The 21,082-nt window shown below is 43.7% G+C and overlaps 1 protein-coding gene across 2 annotated transcripts in view; it reads right to left on the bottom strand.

Annotated features, from left to right (window-relative positions):
- prdx4 (peroxiredoxin 4) overlaps window positions 1–17,653 on the bottom strand; it is a 38,033-nt gene extending 20,380 nt beyond the window's left edge. For both annotated transcript variants that reach the window (XM_043700262.2, XM_043700263.2), the window contains exons 1-3: window positions 17,448–17,653; window positions 2,793–2,910; window positions 416–532 (exon numbers count right to left, since the gene is read on the bottom strand). In XM_043700262.2, the coding sequence (XP_043556197.1) occupies window positions 416–532; window positions 2,793–2,910; window positions 17,448–17,637 (425 nt within the window). In that variant the 5' untranslated portion in view covers window positions 17,638–17,653. The remainder of the gene's footprint in view (window positions 1–415; window positions 533–2,792; window positions 2,911–17,447) is intronic.
- Between the last annotated feature and the right edge of the window lie 3,429 nt (window positions 17,654–21,082).

A 21,082-nucleotide genomic window follows, 5' to 3' on the forward strand; every position in this document is an offset into this window, starting at 1 on the left:
TATGCAATAAAATGATGGTGTTTGCTAATGAATGAAAATATTCCTGATTATAATTTATGCGTTTAGGAATTTACTTCAAATGAAAAGATAATAATCTCATTACTTATTGTAGGAAACACAATAAAACAATATAGCTTGATGAACTGAGTAATTCTAGATTACAAATTATTCCAAAAGAATGACATTTATATTACACAAAGTCGAGAGGGTAGCGTTGGAAAAGCACAGCAGGTTAGGCAGCATCCGAGGAGCAGGAGAATCCCGATGAAGGGCTTCTGCCCGAAACACTGATTCTCCTGCTCCTCGGATGCTTCCTGACCTGCTGTGCTTTTCCAGCACCACACTCTCGACTCTGAGCTCCAGCATCTGCAGTCCTCACTTTCTCAATATTACACCAAGTGCCAGACCTACTTACCATGCCAAGTGTGTAAACTGAGAGTCGACAGAGCATGCTACCACTTCTGTGTTAATAGCTCTGAACTCATCAATTCTGTCACCAAAAGCTATGATCTCAGTTGGACAAACAAATGTGCTGTAAAGTAAGAAAACAAAGCAATTATGAATGATGGAGCATTGCTTCAAGAGTATAATTAAATAACATTAGATTACAGGCAGAAACCTAAGATTAATGTACCTAAAGAAAATACATAATAAGCAATTATCTTTCAAAAAAAAATACAGTAAGAAAACAACAGGGCTGTGAAGGACATTTTATAATGAAAAATACTCAATTATAACACGAATATTGATTTTATTCTGATTGGCACCATGCTGTTTTTAGTCTTTTGGCAAGTTTATCCAATCACTTCTTGTGGTTACATTATTTAAACAAAATCTGACATATGTACTGTTACTCCCAACTGACAACATATGAATAATAAATACTTCATTTTCACAAAGTCACTTGGGTAGTGAATTAGAATTTTAAAAAAGACATTTCAATCTTCTCTTTCTTTCCCTGCTCTAATTCAAAAAGTTCTAGTGTTCTAGTTTCACTGTGAAACTACAGATTATCATTGCTAACATCATTCTGATGAATTTATATTGTACATTCTCTAAGGTTTAAATATCCCTTCCATTGGATATGGGAAAGTTCTAAATCTGCAGTGCTGTAATTGGCCTCACCATCATTTTGGAAAGCAGTATTAAGGACAGTTTCTTAGGAGTGAGATGAATAGCAATGGCTAGTGAGATTGCATTCTTGGCAATTGGATCTGAAGGGGATAGTGTCTTAATTTTCTGGTCATACCAGTAGGAGGTCACAAAACATCTGAGGACCAAAAGAAATCTATAAAAATAGAGATACTAATAAGATGAGCAAAAAGGAGATAAATGGAATTTGATGTCAATAAATATGAGGTGGTATATTTTGTTTAAAAGATTATACTCCCAATGAGGGATCACTAGTTAATGTGGAAGAGCAGAACAAATCAGGAGTTCAGATTGAGAATGTCTGCAAAGCAGCACCTTAGGTAGCATTTTAATATAACTGTCAAAAAGTGTGGTGGTGGAAAAGCACAGCCAGTCAGGCAGCATCCAAGGAGCAGGAGAGTCGATGTTTCGAGCACGAGCTCTTCAGTAGTATAGTTTTTAATATAACTGATCTGCTACGTTTTGAAAATAAAAATCAAGATGCAAAGGTAAATATTAGATATTAAACATTAAGCCCGTACTTGAAAAGTCTTCCATGCAGTTTTGAAAAACACAAAACTCAGCCACTCCGATCTACCTGAAAGAAACTAGTTTGGCCAAAACATCCATTGAGCCCTTTTCTTAAGATTTTGTGAAGAAGTAAAAAGGGAGTCAATAGTAATCGAGGTAGGGAGGAACATGGAGTTAGGGCCTCAGTCAGATTAGCCCTCATCCTTTTGAGTATAGGTCATTCTGCTACAATGCACATTTCGTCAGTGCAAATTGGCTAGAACGCAATTGATGAATTGTGGACATTGTTTAGATAATGCAAATTTTCTACTGAACTGATATAACAATTTCATATTAGCAATCTTCAACAAAGCGATTTTCTACAGTGCGAGGTCACAGAGGAACACAACTGTTGCATTGTAGCAAAAGGACCTGTAGTGAAAAAGGCTTGATGAACTGAACGGCCTGCTCCTTATCAATTTGCATGTTTATAACAGAATGGAGTTAAGTTAGGTGGAGAAATTGTACAGATTTTTTTTCGCATGTTTGGGGGCATGTAAGAAGAACAACAGGGTTGGAAAATCCAAGATTCTGGTCAATTTCTACTTTGTCATTGAGTGGGAGGCTGGTGGAGTTAAAACTCCAATGTGAACATTCTCTGAACTAAAGGTTCATAGTACAAATGGCTTTTCTTCTCATCTGATATGTAAAATTGAAGGCAAGCATGAGGGAGGAAGGGATGAGAAAAAGACAGAAGTAAATGGGAGAATTGCTGCAAACCATCATCTTTCTTTTTCCCCCTCTCCCATTCTTTTAACAGAGCTTCTCAGGCATCGGCATCCATTCCAAATTGAGTGCTTTTATGACAATAAGAACAGAAAAATGTGTACAAATCTCACATAACAGGAGTAACTGCTCAAGCCCTAGAACTATTCTTGTAAGCTGTAACATGAAAACACACAGACATATACAGTACTCACTCCAAACAATGACAAGACAGTGGTTATATTGCTGGGTTAAGCCTGTACAAGACAGCAATGCACCGAGTTATAATGCAGTTAACTAGTGATCTAATCTAAATGTACCTTATGATCAGTATTTCACTAAAGCTATTACCAATTCATGGATCAAGTATTAATCTTGATACTTACAAATCAAGTGGGTAGAAAAAGAAGACAAGGTATTTGCCTCGATAATCTGTAAGCTTCAGATCTTTGAATTCTCCATTTATTACTGCTGTCCCTTCCCAGTCTGGTGCAGGTTTTGAAACTAAATATGTTAAAAGAGGCACAACAGGTTAACTGGTTTAGCAGAATTTCAAGAGTTAACACACACAATTTGTAATCATTGCATTATACCTCAATTCATGTTCCACTTTTAAGTTCCAGTAATTAACTTACAGAATCCAATTCAACATACAATGGGTGCATCAATTTGTCCTCACCACAGATGTCCTGCTAAAAATACAGTTTTGCGTGTGTATCTGAAGTCCTCTGATAATTCAAGAGTGGCCATTAATCATTATTTTGTCTTCTTTGAACTGCTTTTGTTCAGCCTACTTTATCTACTCTTTGGGACTGAGAAACAGTTTGCTGGGGCTTTCTTTCCCCTCACACCCTGAAAACAGCTATCTTTCTTATTATTAACTTCATCTCTAATTCTGCTCCTGTAAACTACATATGTATGTTGCACACAGTCTTCAACAGTGTAAAGCAATTTGTCCATGACAGCTTTCAAACTTGGTCACTTGCCTGGCATGTCTCTTGATTTCAGTCATGTTCACCAGTTGTCTCCTTCATCAAGATTTTTAACCAAATCCAGCTCTTTTATGCAAACAATCCAAGATTCCTAGCATACCATTTTAGCACTCCTTAAAATATAACTGAGGAGAAAGTGAGGACTGCAGATGCTCATGCCCGAAACGTCGATTCTCCTGCTCCTTGGATGCTGCCTGACCTGCTGCGCTTTTCCAGCAATTGCACTGACCCTATAATCTTAGAGGGCCTTATCTTGAGAAATGTGGACATTTCCCAAAATTGTCTTATCCTATTTTAAGAATTAGTCATCTCTTGAATAAAAGAGAGTTCGAGAGTACTGAGAGTCTTGTGGTTGTCAAATTGCATTTAGGTATGCCAAATGTTAAAAAAAGTCTTGAAATGTGGGCATCACTGGTAAGTGTGGCATTTATTATCCATCCCTAATTGCCCTTGAAAAGGTAATGGCAAGCTGGCTTCTTGAACCACTGTTGTCCTTGTGAATATTAGGTAGGGAGAGAGATCAGAATTTTCCAACTTAGGATGGCATGTAATTTTAGCAGAACTTGCAGGTTCCTATTTCCTTGGTCCTTCTATGTTGATGGAGCCTTGGCCAATTACTCCAGTGCACCTTGTAGATGGTAGAAGCAACAACTATAGTGCATGAGTGGCAGAAAGGATGACTGTGGGCCCCCACAAGTGCATGCGAAATCTGATCAACTGTTATTTCGCAAGATGGGGAGATAATTTTGACCTTGAACAATAGTTTAAAATAGGTAATATTGAGTCAACTATCCATTTCATAATGGAAATGAAAATCAGGAACAATATCAATTGTAGGCAAAATTACACTGGTGGGGTCAGCAATGGAATTTGTCAGGATATTGGATGATGGCACAAAATGCAAATAATGGTCAGGAATTCTATTTTATTCGCATTGATTTGGAGATTATTCCAGTTAGTGCTTATCAGGCACTCAAATTATCTGGCTTCAACTGTGTCTATTTTGTACAAAAGCAGCTCAGTTTCAAAATGCGAATATGAAAACTGCACTCACTACCCATCAACATGCTCCACTTGCATGCATTGTAACCAGAAGGAAGGAAAACACTTTTTTAGAAGTATTAATGGAGTCAATCTTCTTCAAACAGTTTACTTTGAAGTTTTAACACAACTTCAAACCAAGTAGCATCCATCCAATAATAGCATCTCATACTGGGTAAAATCAAAGTTCAGAAAACAACGAATCAATAATGCGGCAGTTTGCAAGGGTGTGAAGGCCATGATGGAGCTAAACATCATAGGATCACTGAAATCTCCAAAAGACAATTAAGGTCAGGGTTGTCATTCAAGGAGTTAAGGACTTTTGGTCCAAAGTGTGAGGTTCTTTTTATTCTCTTGTAGGACAGGGCCAACATTTATTACCCTGAGAAGGTGTTGGGGAGCTTCCTTCTTGAACTGCTGCAGTTCATATAATGTACATTGGGAAAATAATTTCCAGATCATCTATACAATGGTCACCACCAAAGAAAATTAATTGTATAGGTCTTTTTTTTTCAAACTACTTGACACTAGCACATGCTTTTCCAAAGCAAAACAAAACTGCATTAAAAACTGCTGAGTCTCAGGATATTTTTGACATGATAAACTTAGTTGGCAATTGATGGTTCAAATAAAAATCTAGACATTAGAAATCTGAAATACAAAGAGAACAGGACAGAAGCTGTGAAGGAAGAACTAATATTTTGAGTTATAAAACTTATGGCTAGAATCCTAAGATCTGAAAGATTTCTTCAAATGATTCCTGGATGTTTTGCTAGATATGGTACCAAAATGGAAGGAAGTAAGACTCCATAAATTGGAGTAGTTTTAAAGGCTAAGAAGTTTTGATAAGAGTACCCAAGTTAATAATGATTTGTTGATTCTGAAAGCAAAGGCACCAAAATGTACATAAGTGGGATCCTTAAGATGATGCCACAGCTAAATTGACTCAAATAAACTCTTTACGTCAGATAGTAAAGATGATGCATTGGATGTTTTCAAGTATTTTGATTGAAGGTACGGTCATATAATTAACTCAATTCAAAACAATGTCACATTAATTCAATCTGAATTGTTGAGGTTTTTTTTACATTTCAAAACGAAGACCACCCACTTCAGTAGTTCACATTTTATGTATTCAACACACAAGTTAATCACTTCTTTGTCCCCAGCCACTAATTATGGAAGCTTCAAAGATCAATTTCTATGCTACAATTTACACTAATTTTGGTGGTGAGAATTTTTGCATTCAAGTCAGCCATTTAGAGCTGACTTTGTGACACAGCTGAGCCGAGTAAGAGTTGCAAGCCTTTACTTGAAGAAATTTCTCCTCGTCTCAATCTTAAACAGCTGGCCTCCTGGTTTCAGTCTTTGCAGCCATTGGGATACATCCTCTGAATGTCTACCTATTAGGTTCCTCAAGAATTTTATGCTTCCATAGGACTTTCTGATATTCTTCTAAATTCTGTTCTGTTCAAAACCTTACTTTTGGAATAAAGACCTAGTTTACCTAATACCTACTCGTAAGATATTCCCCTCATCCCAGGTATCAATCCAATAAACGGTCACTGAGCACCCTCTAAGACACTTATCTTTCCTGCTTCAAATAAGAAAACTGTACACTGCACCCCCACCTACCATTCTAACGCCATCCCTTATTCCAGTTTAAAATTACATGTGGTAACTTTTTCACATTCATCACATAATATACAGATTAATGTATAAATGTGCAGTTCAAATTCCTGCCAATTTTATGTCAAATTGGTCTTCCATGAATAATAATTGTTTCTCATATTTAGGCAATGTATACAGTTCTATAATAACTATAGTTATAAGTATATAGCCAATGGATTTCAATTTTATCAGAATATAACAAATTTCAGATTGCAAATCCAAATCAGCAAAGCTTCTGAATTCTATTTAAATAAAAATGTTTAAAGTATCCTGTGACAATCAAGCAGTGGAGTTTATCCTCGAACAAAATCAGTCATTCAAGATCTTTTCCAGCTAAGCATGGCTAATTGAATTGTTAAGTGTTCTGAAAGAGAGGTTGGCAGGTATCCATTAGAAGAATTCTCTGTATGAAGTTAATTGGATTTAAATTAACCCCAATTCTATAATCACATTATAATGTCTGCATTGTCCTGAGTAGTGGTCCCAAATTATTGCATAATTAGAGCACAAGTCAAATGTGTGGACCATAGGAGTGTGGATTTTGGGACACAAAAGAATTGCATGCACTGACACAGCAATCCTAAATCACCTTAATCTTCCAAAATCAATCTCCCCCCTCAAACACATCACTACCTATAATGATGTTTCCTCAACCCCACCCCTACCACCAATAACCCAACAAAAATTAACATTTTAAAACTGAGGTTTGATTGGACAGCGAGCCAAGGTAGTTCAGCAAACACAAAGCTGATGAGTGAGAGGAATCAGGCAACAGAGCTGCATACTATGCTCAAGTTTAGTAGTCATGATTCGGAGCTGCCGGTGTTGGACTGGGGTGTACAAAGCTAAAAATCACAACACCAGGTTATAGTCCAACAGGTTTAATTGGAAGCACACTAGCTTTCGGAGCGTCGCTCCTTCATCAGTTCCAATTAAACCTGTTGGACTATAACCTGGTGTTGTGTGGTTTTTAACCAAGTTTAGTAGGTTATGAGAGGCTATTCAATGGAGAATTAGACCTCTCTAGTTTAGTGGTAATGACAGGTATGGTGAAGACTGCAGCAAATAAGGTGAAAGAGAATAAGATGACACAGTATCATCAGTAGCTCATTTTGAGATCTATATTTAATTCATTGCCAGGATGCTGGTGAACACTTCTCTATTTGCTGTGGAGAAGTGATTGTGAGCTGGTGTCTTGAATGACTAGAGTTGGGTTTTTTTTTGAGGTGAAGGAATATTATTAGGGACAGTGTTTCAAGATTTTGTCCCATCAACAATGAACATAGAAGAGAATAGAACGCCACAGTACAAATCCTTTGGCTTTCAATGTTGTGCCAGCCTTTTATCCTACTCTAAGATCAGACTAACCTACATACCCTTCAATGTACTAACTTCCATGTGCCTATTCAAGAGTTGCATAAATGTCCCTAATGTATCTTGACTCCACTACCACTGCTGGCAGTGCATTTCATGCACCCACCACTCTGAGTAAAGAACCTATCTCTGACATCTCACCTAAACCTTTTGCCAGTTACCTTAAAATTATGCCCCATCATGACAGACATTTCTGTCATGGAAAAAAGTCTCTGGTTATCCACTCTATCTATGCCTCTCAACATCTTGTATACCTCTATCAAGTCACCTCTCATCCTCCTTCATGCCAATCAGAAACGCCCTAGCTCCCTCAAGCTTTCTTCATAAGATATGCCCTCCAGTCCAGGCAGCATCCTAGTAAACCTCCTCTGCACTCTCTCTAAAGCTTCCACATCTTTCCTATAATAAGGCAATTAGAACTGAACACAATATTCAGTTAGACCAAGTGTGGTCTAACCAGGACTCTCGAGAGCTGCAGCATGACCAGATGGCTCTTAAATTCAGTGTCCCTGTTAATGAAGGCCAACACACCATATGCTTCTTAACAATGCTGTCAACCCGGGTGGTAGCTTTGACAGATCTATGGAAGTAGACCCCAAGATCCCTCTGTTCCTCTAACTGCCAAGAATCCTGCCTTTAACCCTGTATTCTGCATTCAAATTCAACCTTCCAAAGTGAATGACTTCACACTTCTCCAGGTTTAACTCCATCTACCACTTATCAGCCCAGTTCTGCATCCTGTCAAAGTCTTGTTGCAACCTACAATACTATCCACAACTCCACAAACCTTGTTTCATCGGCAAAGTTACTAACCCACCCTTCCACTTCCTCATCCAAGTCATCTATAAAAATCACAAACAGCAGAGGTCCCAGAATCGATCCCTGAAAAACACCACTGGTCACCGAACTCCAGGCTGAATAGTTTTCATCTACCACCACCCTCTGTCTTCTATGAGCCAACCAATTCTGTATCCTGTATCCCATGTCTTATTACTTTCTGAATGAGCCTCCCATGGGGAACATTATCAAACACCTTGTTAAAATCCATGTACATCACATCCGCTGGTCTACTGTTATCAATGTGTTTTGTCACATCCTCAAAGAATTCAATGAGGTTTGTGAAGCATGACCTGCCCTCACAAAGCCATGCTAACTATCCCTGATTAAACTATGGTTTGGATGGTGATTATAATTAAGTTTGGAAGTGGAGCAGCTTGGATGGGAGCTTGTGGGTGGCAGTGTTTCCATTTATCTGCTGTCTTTGCCTATTTGGATGGTAGTGATTATGTTTGGAAAGTGCAGTCTGAGGAGCCTTGATGAGTTACTGCAGTGTATTATGTAGATAGTACATACTACTGTCATCGTGTGCGGTGAAGGAAGTGCATGTTACAGGTTCAATAGGATAGCAATGTTGAAAACAATCTAGTTAAGCCTCAGGCAGTTGAAGGGATTAAAAAATTAGTCTAACTATGGGGAAAAAAATTGCACTGGTTACTAAAGCCAATATTTTCAATTTTCCCAATATTTATTTGGAAGAAATTGCTGCTACCCAAAATTAGTACCACAAAAAAAAGGAGGGGACAAGAACTAGAGGTAAAATATGAACTTGTGGGAAGTCAGGGAAGAGATTGCTGGACCCCTTGCTGAGATATTTGTATTATTGGTAGCTATGGGTGAGGTGCCAGGAGACTGAAGGCTGGCTAATGTGGTGCCGTTAAGAAAAACGGTAACGAAAAGCCAGGGAACTATAGACTGGTGAGCCTAATGTCAGTGGTGGGTAAATTCTGGGAGGGGATTTGCATGCATTTGGTAAGAAAGTGAGGTCTGCAGATGCTGGAGATCAGAGCTGAAAATGTGTTGCTGAAAAAGTGCAGCAGGTCAGGCAGCATCCAGGGAACAGGAGAATCGACGTTTCGGGCATAAGCCCTTCTTCAGGAATGAGGAAAGTTTGTCCAGCAGGCTAAGATAAAAGGTAGGGAGGAGGGACTTGGGGGAGGGGCGTCGGAAATGCGATAGGTGGAAAGAGGTCAAGGTGAGGGTGATAGGTCAGACTGGGGTGGGGGCGGAGAGGTCAGGAAGAAGATTGCAGGTTAGGAAGGCGGTGCTGAGTTCGATGGATTTGACTGAGACAAGGTGGGGGGATGGGAAATGAGGAAACTGGTGAAATCAGAGTTCATCCCTTGTGGTTGGAGGGTTCCTAGGCGGAAGATGAGGAGTTCTTCCTCCAACCGTCGTGTTGTTGTGGTCTGGCGATGGAGGAGTCCAAAGACCTGCATATCCTTGGTGGAGTGGGAGGGGGAGTTGAAGTGTTGAGCCACAGGGTGGTTGGGTTGGTTGGTCCGGGTGTCCCAGAGGTGTTCTCTGAAACGCTCCGCAAGTAGCCGGCCTGTCTCCCCAATATAGAGGAGGCCACATCGGGTGCAGAGGATGCAATAGATGATGTGTGTGGAGGTGCAGGTGAATCTGTGGCGGATATGGAAGTTTCCTTTGGGGCCTTGGAGGGAGGTGTGGGCGCAAGTCTTGCACCTCCTGCGGTTGCAGGGGAAGGTGCCGGGAGTGGAGGTTGGGTTGGTGGGGGGCGTGGATCTGACGAGGGAGTCACGGAGGGAGTGGTCTTTACGGAATGCTGATAGGGGAGGGGAGGGAAATATATCCTTGGTGGTGGGGTTCGTTTGGAGGTGGCAGAAATGATGGCGGATGATGCACTGTACATGGAGATTGGTGGGGTGGTAGGTGAGGACCAGTGGGTTCTGTCCTGGTGGCGGTTGGAGGGGCGGGGCTCAAGGGCGGAGGGGCGGGAAGTGGAAGAGATGCGGTGGAGGGCATCGTCGACCACGTCGGGGGGGAAATTGCGGTCCTTGAAGAAGGAGGCCATCTGGGTTGTACGTTTTTGGAACTGGTCCTCCTGGGAGCAGATGCGGCGGAGACGAAGGAATTGGGAGAATGGGATGGCGCTTTTACAGGGGGCTGGGTGGGAGGAGGTGTAGTCCAGGTAGCTGTGGGAGTCGGTCGGTTTGTAGTAGGTGGGCGGCACGGTGGCACAGTGGTTAGCACTGCTGCCTCACAGCGCCAGAGACCCAGGTTCAATTCCCGCCTCAGGCGACTGACTGTGTGGAGTTTGCACGTTCTCCCCGTGTCTGCGTGGGTTTCCTCCGGGTGCTCCGGTTTCCTCCCACAGTCCAAAGATGTGCAGGTCAGGTGAATTGGCCATGCTAAATTGCCTGTAGTGTTAGATAAGGGGTAAATGTAGGGGTATGGGTGGGTTACGCTTCGGCGGGTCGGTGTGGACTTGTTGGGTCGAAGGGCCTGTTTCCACACTGTAATGTAATCTAATCTAATGTAATGTAATCTAATCATGTCCGTGTTGATTCGGTCGCCTGAGATAGAAATAGAAAGGTCGAGGAAGGGGAGGGAGGAATCTGAGACTGTCCAGGTAAATTTGAGGTCAGGGTGGAAGGTGTTGGTGAAGTGGATGAACTGTTCAACCTCCTCGTGGGAGCACGAGGCGGCGCCGATACAGTCATCGATGTAGCGGAGGAAAAGGTGGGGGGTGGGGCCAGTGTAGTTCTGGAAGATGGACTGTTCCACATATTCTACGAAGAGGCAGGCATAGCTGGGGCCCATGCGGGTGCCCATGGCTACTCCTTTCGTTTGGAGGAAGTGGGAGGATTGGAAAGAGAAGTTGTTCAGGGTGAGGACCAGTTCAGTCAGTCAAGGGAGGGTGTCAGTGGAAGCGTACTGGTTGGTACGGCGGGAAAGGAAGAAGCGGAGAACTTTGAGTCCTTCGTGATGGGGGATGGAGGTGTACAGGGACTGGAAGTCCATGGTGAAGATGAGGCATTGGGGACCGGGGAAGCGAAAATCATGGAGGAGGTGGAGGGCATGGGTGGTGTCCCGAACGTAGGTGGGGGGTTCTTGGACTAAGTGGGACAGGACCGTGTCGAGGTATGCGGAAATGAGTTCGGTGGGGCAGGAGCAAGCGGAGACAATAGGTCAGCCGGGGCAGTCAGGTTTGTGGATTTTGGGCAGGAGGTAGAAGCGGGCGGTGCGGGTCTGTGGGACTATGAAGTTGGAGACGGTGGATGGGAGATCCTCCGAGGTGATGAGGTTATGGATGGTCTGGGAGATGATGGTTTGGTGGTGGGGGGTGGGGTCATGGTCAAGGGGGCAGTAGAAGGAGGTATCTGCGAGCTGGCGTTTGGCCTCAGCTGTGTAAAGGTCGGTGCGCCAAACTACTACCGCGCCTCCCTTGTCTGCTGGTTTGATAGTGAGGTTGGGGTTGCAACGGATGGAGTGGAGGGCTGCGCGTTCCGAAGGTGAGAGGTTGGAGTGGGTGAGAGGGGTGGGGGAGTTCAGGTGGCGGTTAATATCGCGGCGGCAGTTGGCTATGAAGAGGTCGAGGGCAGGTAGTAGGCCAGCACGGGGTGTCCAGGTGGATGGGGTGTGTTGGAGGCGTGAGAAGGGGTCGTCAGAGGGTGGGCGAGAGTCTTGGTTGAAGAAGTAGGCGCGGAGGCGAAGGCGGCGGAAGAATTGTTCAATGTCACACCGTGTGTTGAACTCATTAATCCGAGAGCGTAGGGGAATGAAGGTGAGGCCTCTGCTGAGGACTCATTTGGTAAGGCAAAGACTGATTAGGGATAGTAAACATGGCTTTGCGTGTGAGAAATCATATCTCACAACCTAGATTTGAGTTTTCTGAAGAAGTGACAAAGATGACTGAAGGCAGAGCAGTAAACATTGCCTACAAGGACTTCAGCAAGGCGTTTCACAAGGTTCCACATGGTAGACTGATGAACAAGGATAGATCATATGGAATTCAGGGAGACAGAGCCATTTGGATAAAAAAAAATTGGTTTGAAAGTAAGAGACAGAGAAAGATGGCAGAGGTTTGCTTTTCAGAATAGAGACCTGTGATCAGAAGTGTGCCATAAGGATCAGTCCTAGATCCATGTCGTCATTTTAAAATTTGTTTTGGATGTGAATATAGGAGATGATACCAAAATTGGTGTAGTGTACAGTGAAGGTGGATACCTCATAACAATGGGACCTTGATCAGATGCGCCAATGAGCTCAGGAGTGGCAGATGTAGTTTAATTTGGATAAATGTGAAGTATTGTATTTTGAGAAGGCAAATCAGGGCAGGACCTACACCTAATGATAGGGACCTGAGACTGTTGCTGAACAAAGAGACCTAGGGGTGTAGATGCAGTTTCTTGAAAGTGAAGTTGTAGGTAGTGGTGAAGGTGGTATTTAGCATGCTTGCTGTCATTAGTCAGTGCATTCAGTATAGGTATGTCATGTGGCCACTTAAAGAATATGGTGTTCAATTCTGACCGCCCTGCTAAAACAAAGATGTTGTTAAACTCTCTCTCCCTTGAAGTAGTTCTCCTCTCTCCCACCATCCTCTCGACCTGTCCTGTCCTCTTCCTTTCCAACCCCCCCTCCACCCCCCCATTTATCTCTCAGCCCTCTTCATTCCTGACGATGGGCATATGCCCAAAACATCGATTCTCCTGCTCCTTGGATGCTGCCTGACCTGCTGTGTTTTTCCAGCACCACACTCTTGACTCTGATCTCCAGCATCTGCATTTACACACTATCTAAATGTTGTTAAACATGAAAGAGTTCATAAAAGATTGAAAAGGGTGTTGCCAGGGCAGGATGGCTTGAGCTACAGCGGGAGGATGATTGGCTGGGTTTTTTTCCCCTGGAGTGCTGAAGGCTGAGGAGGTGGTATTATTGAGGTTTAGAAAAATTGACGAGCATGGATAGGATGAATAGTCAAGGTCTTTCCCAGTGTTGGGGAAACTAGACCGCATAGGCTTAAGGTGAGAGGGGAAAGATGAAGGGACCTGAGGGGCAACTTTTTCATGCATAGGATGGTGCATGTATGGAATGACTTGCCAGAGAAGTGGAGGTGGGTACAACAATTAAAAGGCATCTGAATGGATACATAGAGTCATAGAGATGTACAACACGGAAACAGACCCTTCAGTCCAACTTGTCCATGCTGACCAGATATCCCAACCCAATCTAGTCCCACCTGCCAGCATGAGTTTATAAACCTCTATAAGGTTTATAGCCTCCAATGCTCCAGGGAAAACAGCCCGAGCCTATTCAACCTCTCCCTATAGCTCAAATCGTCCAACCCTGGAAACATCCTTGTAAAATTTCTCTGAACTCTTTCAAGTTTCATAACATCTTTCCAATAGGAAGACGACCAGCATTCCATAAGTGGCCTAACCAATGTCCTGTACAGCCGCAACATGACCTCCCAACTCCTGTACTCAATACTCTGACCAATAAAGGAAAGCATACCAAACGCCTTCTTCACTATCCTATCTACCTGCGACTCTACTTTCAAGGAGCTATGAACCTGCACTCCAAGGTCTCTGTTCAGCGACACTCCCGAGGACCTTACCATTAAGTGTATAAGTCCTGCTAAGATTTGCTTTCCCAAAATGCAGTACCTCTCATTTATCTAAAATTAAACTCCATCTGCCACTTCTCAGCCCATTAGCCCATCTGATCAAGATCCCGTTGTAATCTGAAGTAACCTTCTTCGCTGCTCACTACACCTCCAATTTTGGTGTCATTGGCAAACTTACTAACTATACCTCTTGTGCTCACATCTAAATCATTTATTTAAATGATGAAAAGTAGTGAACCCAGCATCGATCCTTGTGGCACTCCACTGGTCACAGGCCTCCAGTCTGAAAAACAACCCTCCACCACCACCCTACCTTGAGCCAGTTCTGTTTCCAAATGGCTACGAATAGAGTTAGATATGCAGCATGTAAACAGATCCTTTGGTCTATGCCAACCAGATAACCCAAGTAAATCTAGTCCCATTTGACCCATATCCCTCTAAACCCTTCCTATTCAAATACCCATCGAGATGCCTCTGAAATGTTGTAATTGTACCAGCATACACCTGTGGAAGCTCATTCCATACATGCACCACCCTGTGTGTGAAAAAGTTGCCCCTTACGTCCCTTTTTAAAATCTTTCCCCTCTCACTTAAATCTATGCCCTCTACATTTGGACTCCTCCATCTGAAGGAAAAGACCTTGTCTATTTACTTTATCCATGTCCCTTAGGATTTCATGGGGCAGCACTGTGGCTCACTGCACCAGGGACCTGGGATCTATTCCAGCCTCAGGTGACTCTGGGTGGAGTTTGCACATTCTCCCAGTGTGTGTGGGTTTCCTCCAGGCGCTCCTGTTTCCTCCCAGTGTCCAAAGATGTGTAGGTTAGGTGAATTTGCCATGCTAAACTGCCCAGTGTTCAGGGATGTATGGGTTAGGTGCATTAGTCATAGGTAAATGTAGAGTAATAGGGTAGGGGAATGAGTTTTGATGGGATACTCTTTGGAGGGTTCGTGTGCTCTTGTTGGGCCAAAGGTCCTGTTTCCACACTGTAGGGATTCTATGATTCTATAAACCTCCATAAGGTCACTCTTTAGCCTCCTCTGTTCTACGGAAAATAGCCACAGTCTATTCAGCCTGTCCCTGCAGCTCAAACCTCCAACCCTGGCATCATCCTTTTGAATCTTTTCTGGACTCTTTCAAATTTCAAAACATCTTTCTTATAGCAGAGACCAGAACTGCATGCCGTATTCCAGTAGTGGCCTAACCAATGACCTGTACAGCCGCAAAATGAACTCCCAACTCCTATACTCAATGCTCTGACCAACAAAAGAAAGCATACCAAATGCCGCCTTCACTATCCAATCTACCTGTAACTTCACTTTCAAGGAATTATGAACGTGCTATCTTTTTTCAGCAACACTCTCCAGGACCCTACCATTAAATGTGAAAGTCCAGCCCGGATTTGCCTTTCCAAAATGCAGCGGCCCATCTGATCAAGATCCTGTTGTACTACTTCGCTGTCCACTACACCTCCAATTTTGGTGTCATCTGCAAATTTAATAACAATAACTCTTATGTCCATATCCAAATTATTTATATAAGTGACAAAAAGTAGCAGTCCCAGCATCGATCCTCGTGCACACTGCTGGTCACAGACCTCCAGTCTGAAAAGCAACCCTCATCACTATCCTCTGTCTTCTACCTTTGAGCTAATTCTGTATCCAAACAGCTAGTTCCTCCCTGTGTTCTGGTCTATCATGAGGAACCTTGTCAAACGCCTGATGAAGTCCATACGGATCATGTCCACCACTCTGATCTCATCAATCTTTTTGTTACTTCTTCAAAAAACTCAATCACAAAGCCATGTTGACTATTCCTAATCAGTCCTTGCTTTTCTACTCACATGTAAATCCTGTCCCTCAGGATTCTCTCCAACAACTTGCCCACCAATGTCATTGCTCAGTGGTCTATAGTTCCCAAGGAATGGGACAAATACTGGCAAATAGGTCTAGATCAACTTAGGATTTCTAGTCAGCATGGATTGAAGGGTCTGTTTCTGTGCTGATCACTTTATGGCTCTAACGTTGGGGATCTTCTGTAAAAAAAATGTAAAAGTGTAATGCTTTCAGATGATATAAAATAGGTGATAAGAAATAGGCTTAGGTCCAGCTTAGAGCCATAAGGCAGGAACAGAAATCAGAGCAAATGAATCTCTCTGGCATGCAATGAGGTGTGGAAATTGGGAGAGCATAGGGTACATGAAGTGTAAAGATGTTGGAAGAGCATGAAATCAACTGAAGCGTAAACCCGAATAGAAGTTCTTAAATGGATAGTTAACTTCCATATCATTATCACACGGGGTGTTGTTTGTGCCTTTGAGAAGGTGCTTTTTTTTGGGGGTGGCACTGAAACTGGGCAGGAACAGAAACAAGATTGGAATGATTCAAACAAAGTGGCGAACAGATGGATTTGGGAGACCCAGTCTGCTGTTCAAGCTTTAAAGCAAGATTAGAGTGTTGCTGGAAAAGCACAGCAGGTCAGGCAGCATCCGAGGAGCAGGTACATAGACGTTTCGGGCAAAAGCCCTTCATCAGGAATGTGGCCCTGATTCTTGTTGAAGGGCTTTTTTTGACCGAAACGTCGGTTTTCCTGCTCCTCGGATGCTGCCTGACCTGCTGTGCTTTTCCAGCAACACTCTGATCTTGATTTGGAGACGCCGGTGTCGGACTGGGGTGGACAAACTTAAAATTCTCACAACGCTAGGTTACAGTCCAACAGGTTTATTTGGAAGCAGTAGCTTTCGGAGCGCTGCTCCTTCACCTGATGAAGGAGCAGCGCTCAGAAAGCTAATGCTTCCAAAGAATCCTGTTGGACTGTAACCTGGTGTTTGTGTGATTTTTGTTTGTAAAAACATGTACACTCTAATCTTGACTCTAATCTCCAGCGTCTGCAGTACCCACTTCCGTCCTGTTCGCGAGGGGGGTGAAACTTACCTAAATTTAATAAACTGACCAGTACAAGATTGAAGAGACGGGAGGAGGCCAGTGTGGGACAGAAACTAAAACGCGGCATGTGGGAATTCTAACCGCTGTGTGTGCATCTATCTCTCTCTCTCTCTGAAGCTGAGGAAATCCTGGAATTCAGGGAGAGTGGATCGGGCGAGTGAGCGAACCTGCGACGTGTCCTTAAACAGCGCCGGCGCTCCGGCAGAGCTTTTTTAAAAATAACCAAATAATTAACGGGGGGGGGGGGGGCTCAAGCAGCGACACAGCCTCTTCAATCTCTTCACCCCTCAGACCTCCCTTCCCGCCCGCCCGCTGCATCTCTTCACTACCTGCAACTCCTCAAATAATAATATCTTAAGAGTCCTCCGTGGCATCGCTCCCTTGAAAGACCGCCTGAAGCGGGCACGCGGACGGCACGCCCCGCCCCTTCGCGTGCCGCGGGCAACGTTCCATCGGTTAACGGTTCCGATTCAAACCAGCGCGAGCCCGTCCGGCCGTTATGGGGGTGCGCGAGGAAGGGGAGGACGCACAGACGAGAGGGGGGTGGGGGTGGGGGTGGGGAAGGGGCCGCTCACTCACTCACTCACTCTTAGCTTTGCTGAGGTGCAGCGAGTGATCGGAGCCCAGCACCCTGAAAGCCTCCCCGGGGTACACGTGTCCGCCGGCGTAGTGGTGGCACTCCTGCTGCTCCCTTCTGCCGTTTTTCTCACAGGCGGCGGTGACCGCCAACACGGCTCCGATCGCGAGGGGAAGGAGAAGGCACCTCCCGCGCTCCATGTTGGCTGGTGCGTGCGCGCGCCGCTGCCGCCGCCGCCGGAGAGGGCGAAGGTTGTGTAACCCCTTCAGCGCCGGCCGAGAGAAATTCTGGAGCGGGGGTTTAGAAATGTTCGTAACATTTATTAGTAATAACTGCTCCGGCCGTCCTAACATTTGCAACTGTTTCTCTTCCAGTTCCTGCACAGTTACCTCTGGTGTGCGTCCCCCGGGTCTACTCCTCATCGACATTACTGCCCCTTGCCACCATCTTTATGACTGGTGGGACTATTCGGTCCTGAAGGGCCTTGGCCCAAAACGTCGATTTTCCTGCTCCTCGGGTGCTGCCTGACCTGCTGTGCTTTTTCCAGCACCACTCTGATCTAAACTCTGGTTTCCAGCATCTGCAGTCCTCACTCTTTTGCCTAGATTATTCGGTCCGTCCAGCTGCTTCCATGGCCTTCTGAGGCGGTTGATTGGGGTGGATGGAGGAAGAGAGAGAATCTCCCCATCTCGGTCTCGAATAAAGGCCACTTTAAAACAAAAACCCTTCTCGTTCAGCCACAGTGTGAGAAACAAAGCTCACTCACTTCAACAATTTCAGTCCAAGACAAGATCTGAATCAGCAGTGTCATTTATTTTACACTTGCAAGCGGGTGGGATGTCCACAAAGCAGGGACAAAACACACCGAATTCAACAAATTCTCGATAATTATATAATTTGGTTCCTACATTTTTTTTCTTATTTCATTGTTTCTCCCCCTGTTTACATCCTCCACTTCCCTAAGACTGACTCCATTACTCCCATTTATCTCCGGCCTTGTCTGTGACAAAATGCTTGTTTCTGGCCTCACAAGGCCGTTTGACCTCATCCCACTGCAGGTCATTGTTAGGCATATTCTTTCTTCATCATTTTGTATTCTCTCCATCTGGGCCTCTCTGGAGGCCATTCTGATCTCTATGACCTCTTTAATTAGAGTTTGTTCCTGTGTCTCTGTAAAAGTGGGAAACAGATGTTTGTACAGGCGTATCTGGCCTAACTTCATCCCCTCACAACATCTTATCTATTTGCCCATAATATCTACCATTGTTTTCAATCACGTTTCACGCTGGCATACAATTTTAGCTAATACAAAAACAATTATATATTTCCTCCATAGTTTCCATTCTTGTTGACTCAGCTTTTGGCCAAAACAATTACACACTGATGTGAGTTCATTTACTTTGTACCAGAAATTTTAATTGCAGAATTACAGAACTGCAGAAGAAACATTAATTTACCTATATCCCACAATTTCCCCTTTTTCTTTTGTTACCATTTGTTATCTTCTGCATTTTTTCTTTTAAACATCGCCCCTGAAATTCGCAAGCATCATTCCGGAGATTTCATCCATCTTGGTCTCACTCATCTCCTCATAATTTAGTCGATAAAGGTCCTCTGTCTGATTCCCTTTTAGGGGCATCTGTTTCATCAAGGGCTGTTTCAATCAGTCTTTGGGTGAGCCCTCATATACAGTGTATGATACAACAGCCAATGGCCACCAATACCCCAACTACTACTATCAGGGAAGTAAGGATAGAAACCACCACCCCCTTCCATTTTCCAAACCATGATTCAAGCCATCCCGTGAGAGATGTGTCTACTCCTGAATTCTCAGCCAGTTCCTTTGCTAAGGTAGTCAATCCCCTCAAGGCCCGAGTAATTGAACCATCAGGTGCAGTGTTATTAGGAATAAAGGGACAACAGCTTCCTCCTAACATCACACACACACACCCTTTTTCTGCTAAAATCATATCAAGGGCTATTCTGTTTTCCCATGCCATCCTACTTGTCGCATCAAGCTGTTCTGATATTCCTTTCACCGCATCTCTTGTAGAATTTATAAATCGCTGTTGATTATAGAAAATGTAATTTATCCAATCTACATTTTTATTAATTGTTACCCACCAAAAGAGAGCTGACTCAAAGCCTGCTGCAATATGGTTACGAGCCTTGAATTCATCAGGTACTCCCCTAGGGACTCCTACCGAATCAAGATAAATCCTGTCATCGAAAGAAGTGTCTAACAGTAATCTCTTACCCCTTCCCTTTTTTCCTACTATCTTTTCCTTTCAAATGCCAGTGTAAATGGAATTGCCAATTGTACAGTTGCACATATCCCTCTCCAATCCAGAGGTAGCGTGGGTCTCAATATTTTGCCTCCACAGTACCACCACAGATCCACTCGGGGAACCTTTAGTGCTGAGTAGTTCCCTCCCTTCTCCGTTTCGGTAACATTCTTAATCTCTGTACATAATTTCAGCTCCCCCAAATCTCTCGACCGACTTGTACCTCGCCTATCACACGACGTGTGATTTCCAAATGCGGCGGAAAATGTGGGGTGGACTTTTGCATCTTTCTTCTCCAAGGGAGGGAACATCAGAGATAGGGAGGTACAATTCCTATCATTCCATGCAGTCTCATCCTGATACAGGGCTATCATACATTTCATGCCCTTCCTGTCTCGCTTCCACCCGAGCAGAAAGGGAACCACCTGGGCCAATAGCCTACCGGAGGCACATGCATAGCAATTGCTTTTGTTCAGACTTTTTGCAGTACACTGTACCCATTCAACCCAGGCATTTGCATCCCCATACCCAGTTTCTAGTTCGATAGTCTATTTCAAATCCTTTACCTCTATGATTTTTACTACTTTAGGATCATCAAGAGGGGTGAAATGTTGTATCTTATTACCCAGTAATTCTACCCGTTTTCCCTGTCCTACGCTAATTCAAAAACAACAGCCCAAGAAATCCTTCCCATTTGCTTTCATTTCTATCCCAAATATTTCATTTAATTGTATCTCATAGGTGACCCCCCCCCCCCAGAATTGCTTCGTGTCATGTGGTTTTCCTTATTGTCAGGTATATTGGGTTACACTTTTTATCGGGACAATCGAGAGCTGGTCAGAAGGGGGCCCGGTGTACTGTGACGAGACCATTATAACAAGTACCATCCCCATAGGACTTAAGATGTATCTCTGAGCTGCGGTACTGTCTCTGATTATCTACATCCCCACAATTTACTAAGCTGCATGCATCAGCGTCTATTACTTGTGGATTATCAGACTCAGGAACCGTTAATAATACATATGAAAATGATATTTGACAAAATCCCAATACTAAGAGGGCTAGCATCATAACTCTAAGCATTCCCAGTATTCTAAACATCATGCTGAAGCACAAAAAGACTTAATATACAATCTTACAGAAATAATCCCGCGCTCGCGTCGCCACTGTATAATCAGTTACTCAAAGTCTCTTTAGTCTGAGTTTCAGCGGGTCTTGCATTGATTCGGCTGTCCAGACTTCTTCCTCAACTGGAGGGTCCATTGGCCCTTTGATCCGAGAGTAATGAGTCCAGCCTTTCTCCGCCATCCTTATTGCCGTTCCGGTCAAAAGAGCCTGGTACAGCCCTTCCCAGTCCGGC

Source organism: Chiloscyllium plagiosum, unplaced genomic scaffold (genome assembly GCF_037043375.1).
Source record: "Chiloscyllium plagiosum isolate Xiang-an unplaced genomic scaffold, Cpla_swu_hap1 HiC_scaffold_12, whole genome shotgun sequence".
Classification (NCBI taxonomy): domain Eukaryota; kingdom Metazoa; phylum Chordata; class Chondrichthyes; order Orectolobiformes; family Hemiscylliidae; genus Chiloscyllium; species Chiloscyllium plagiosum.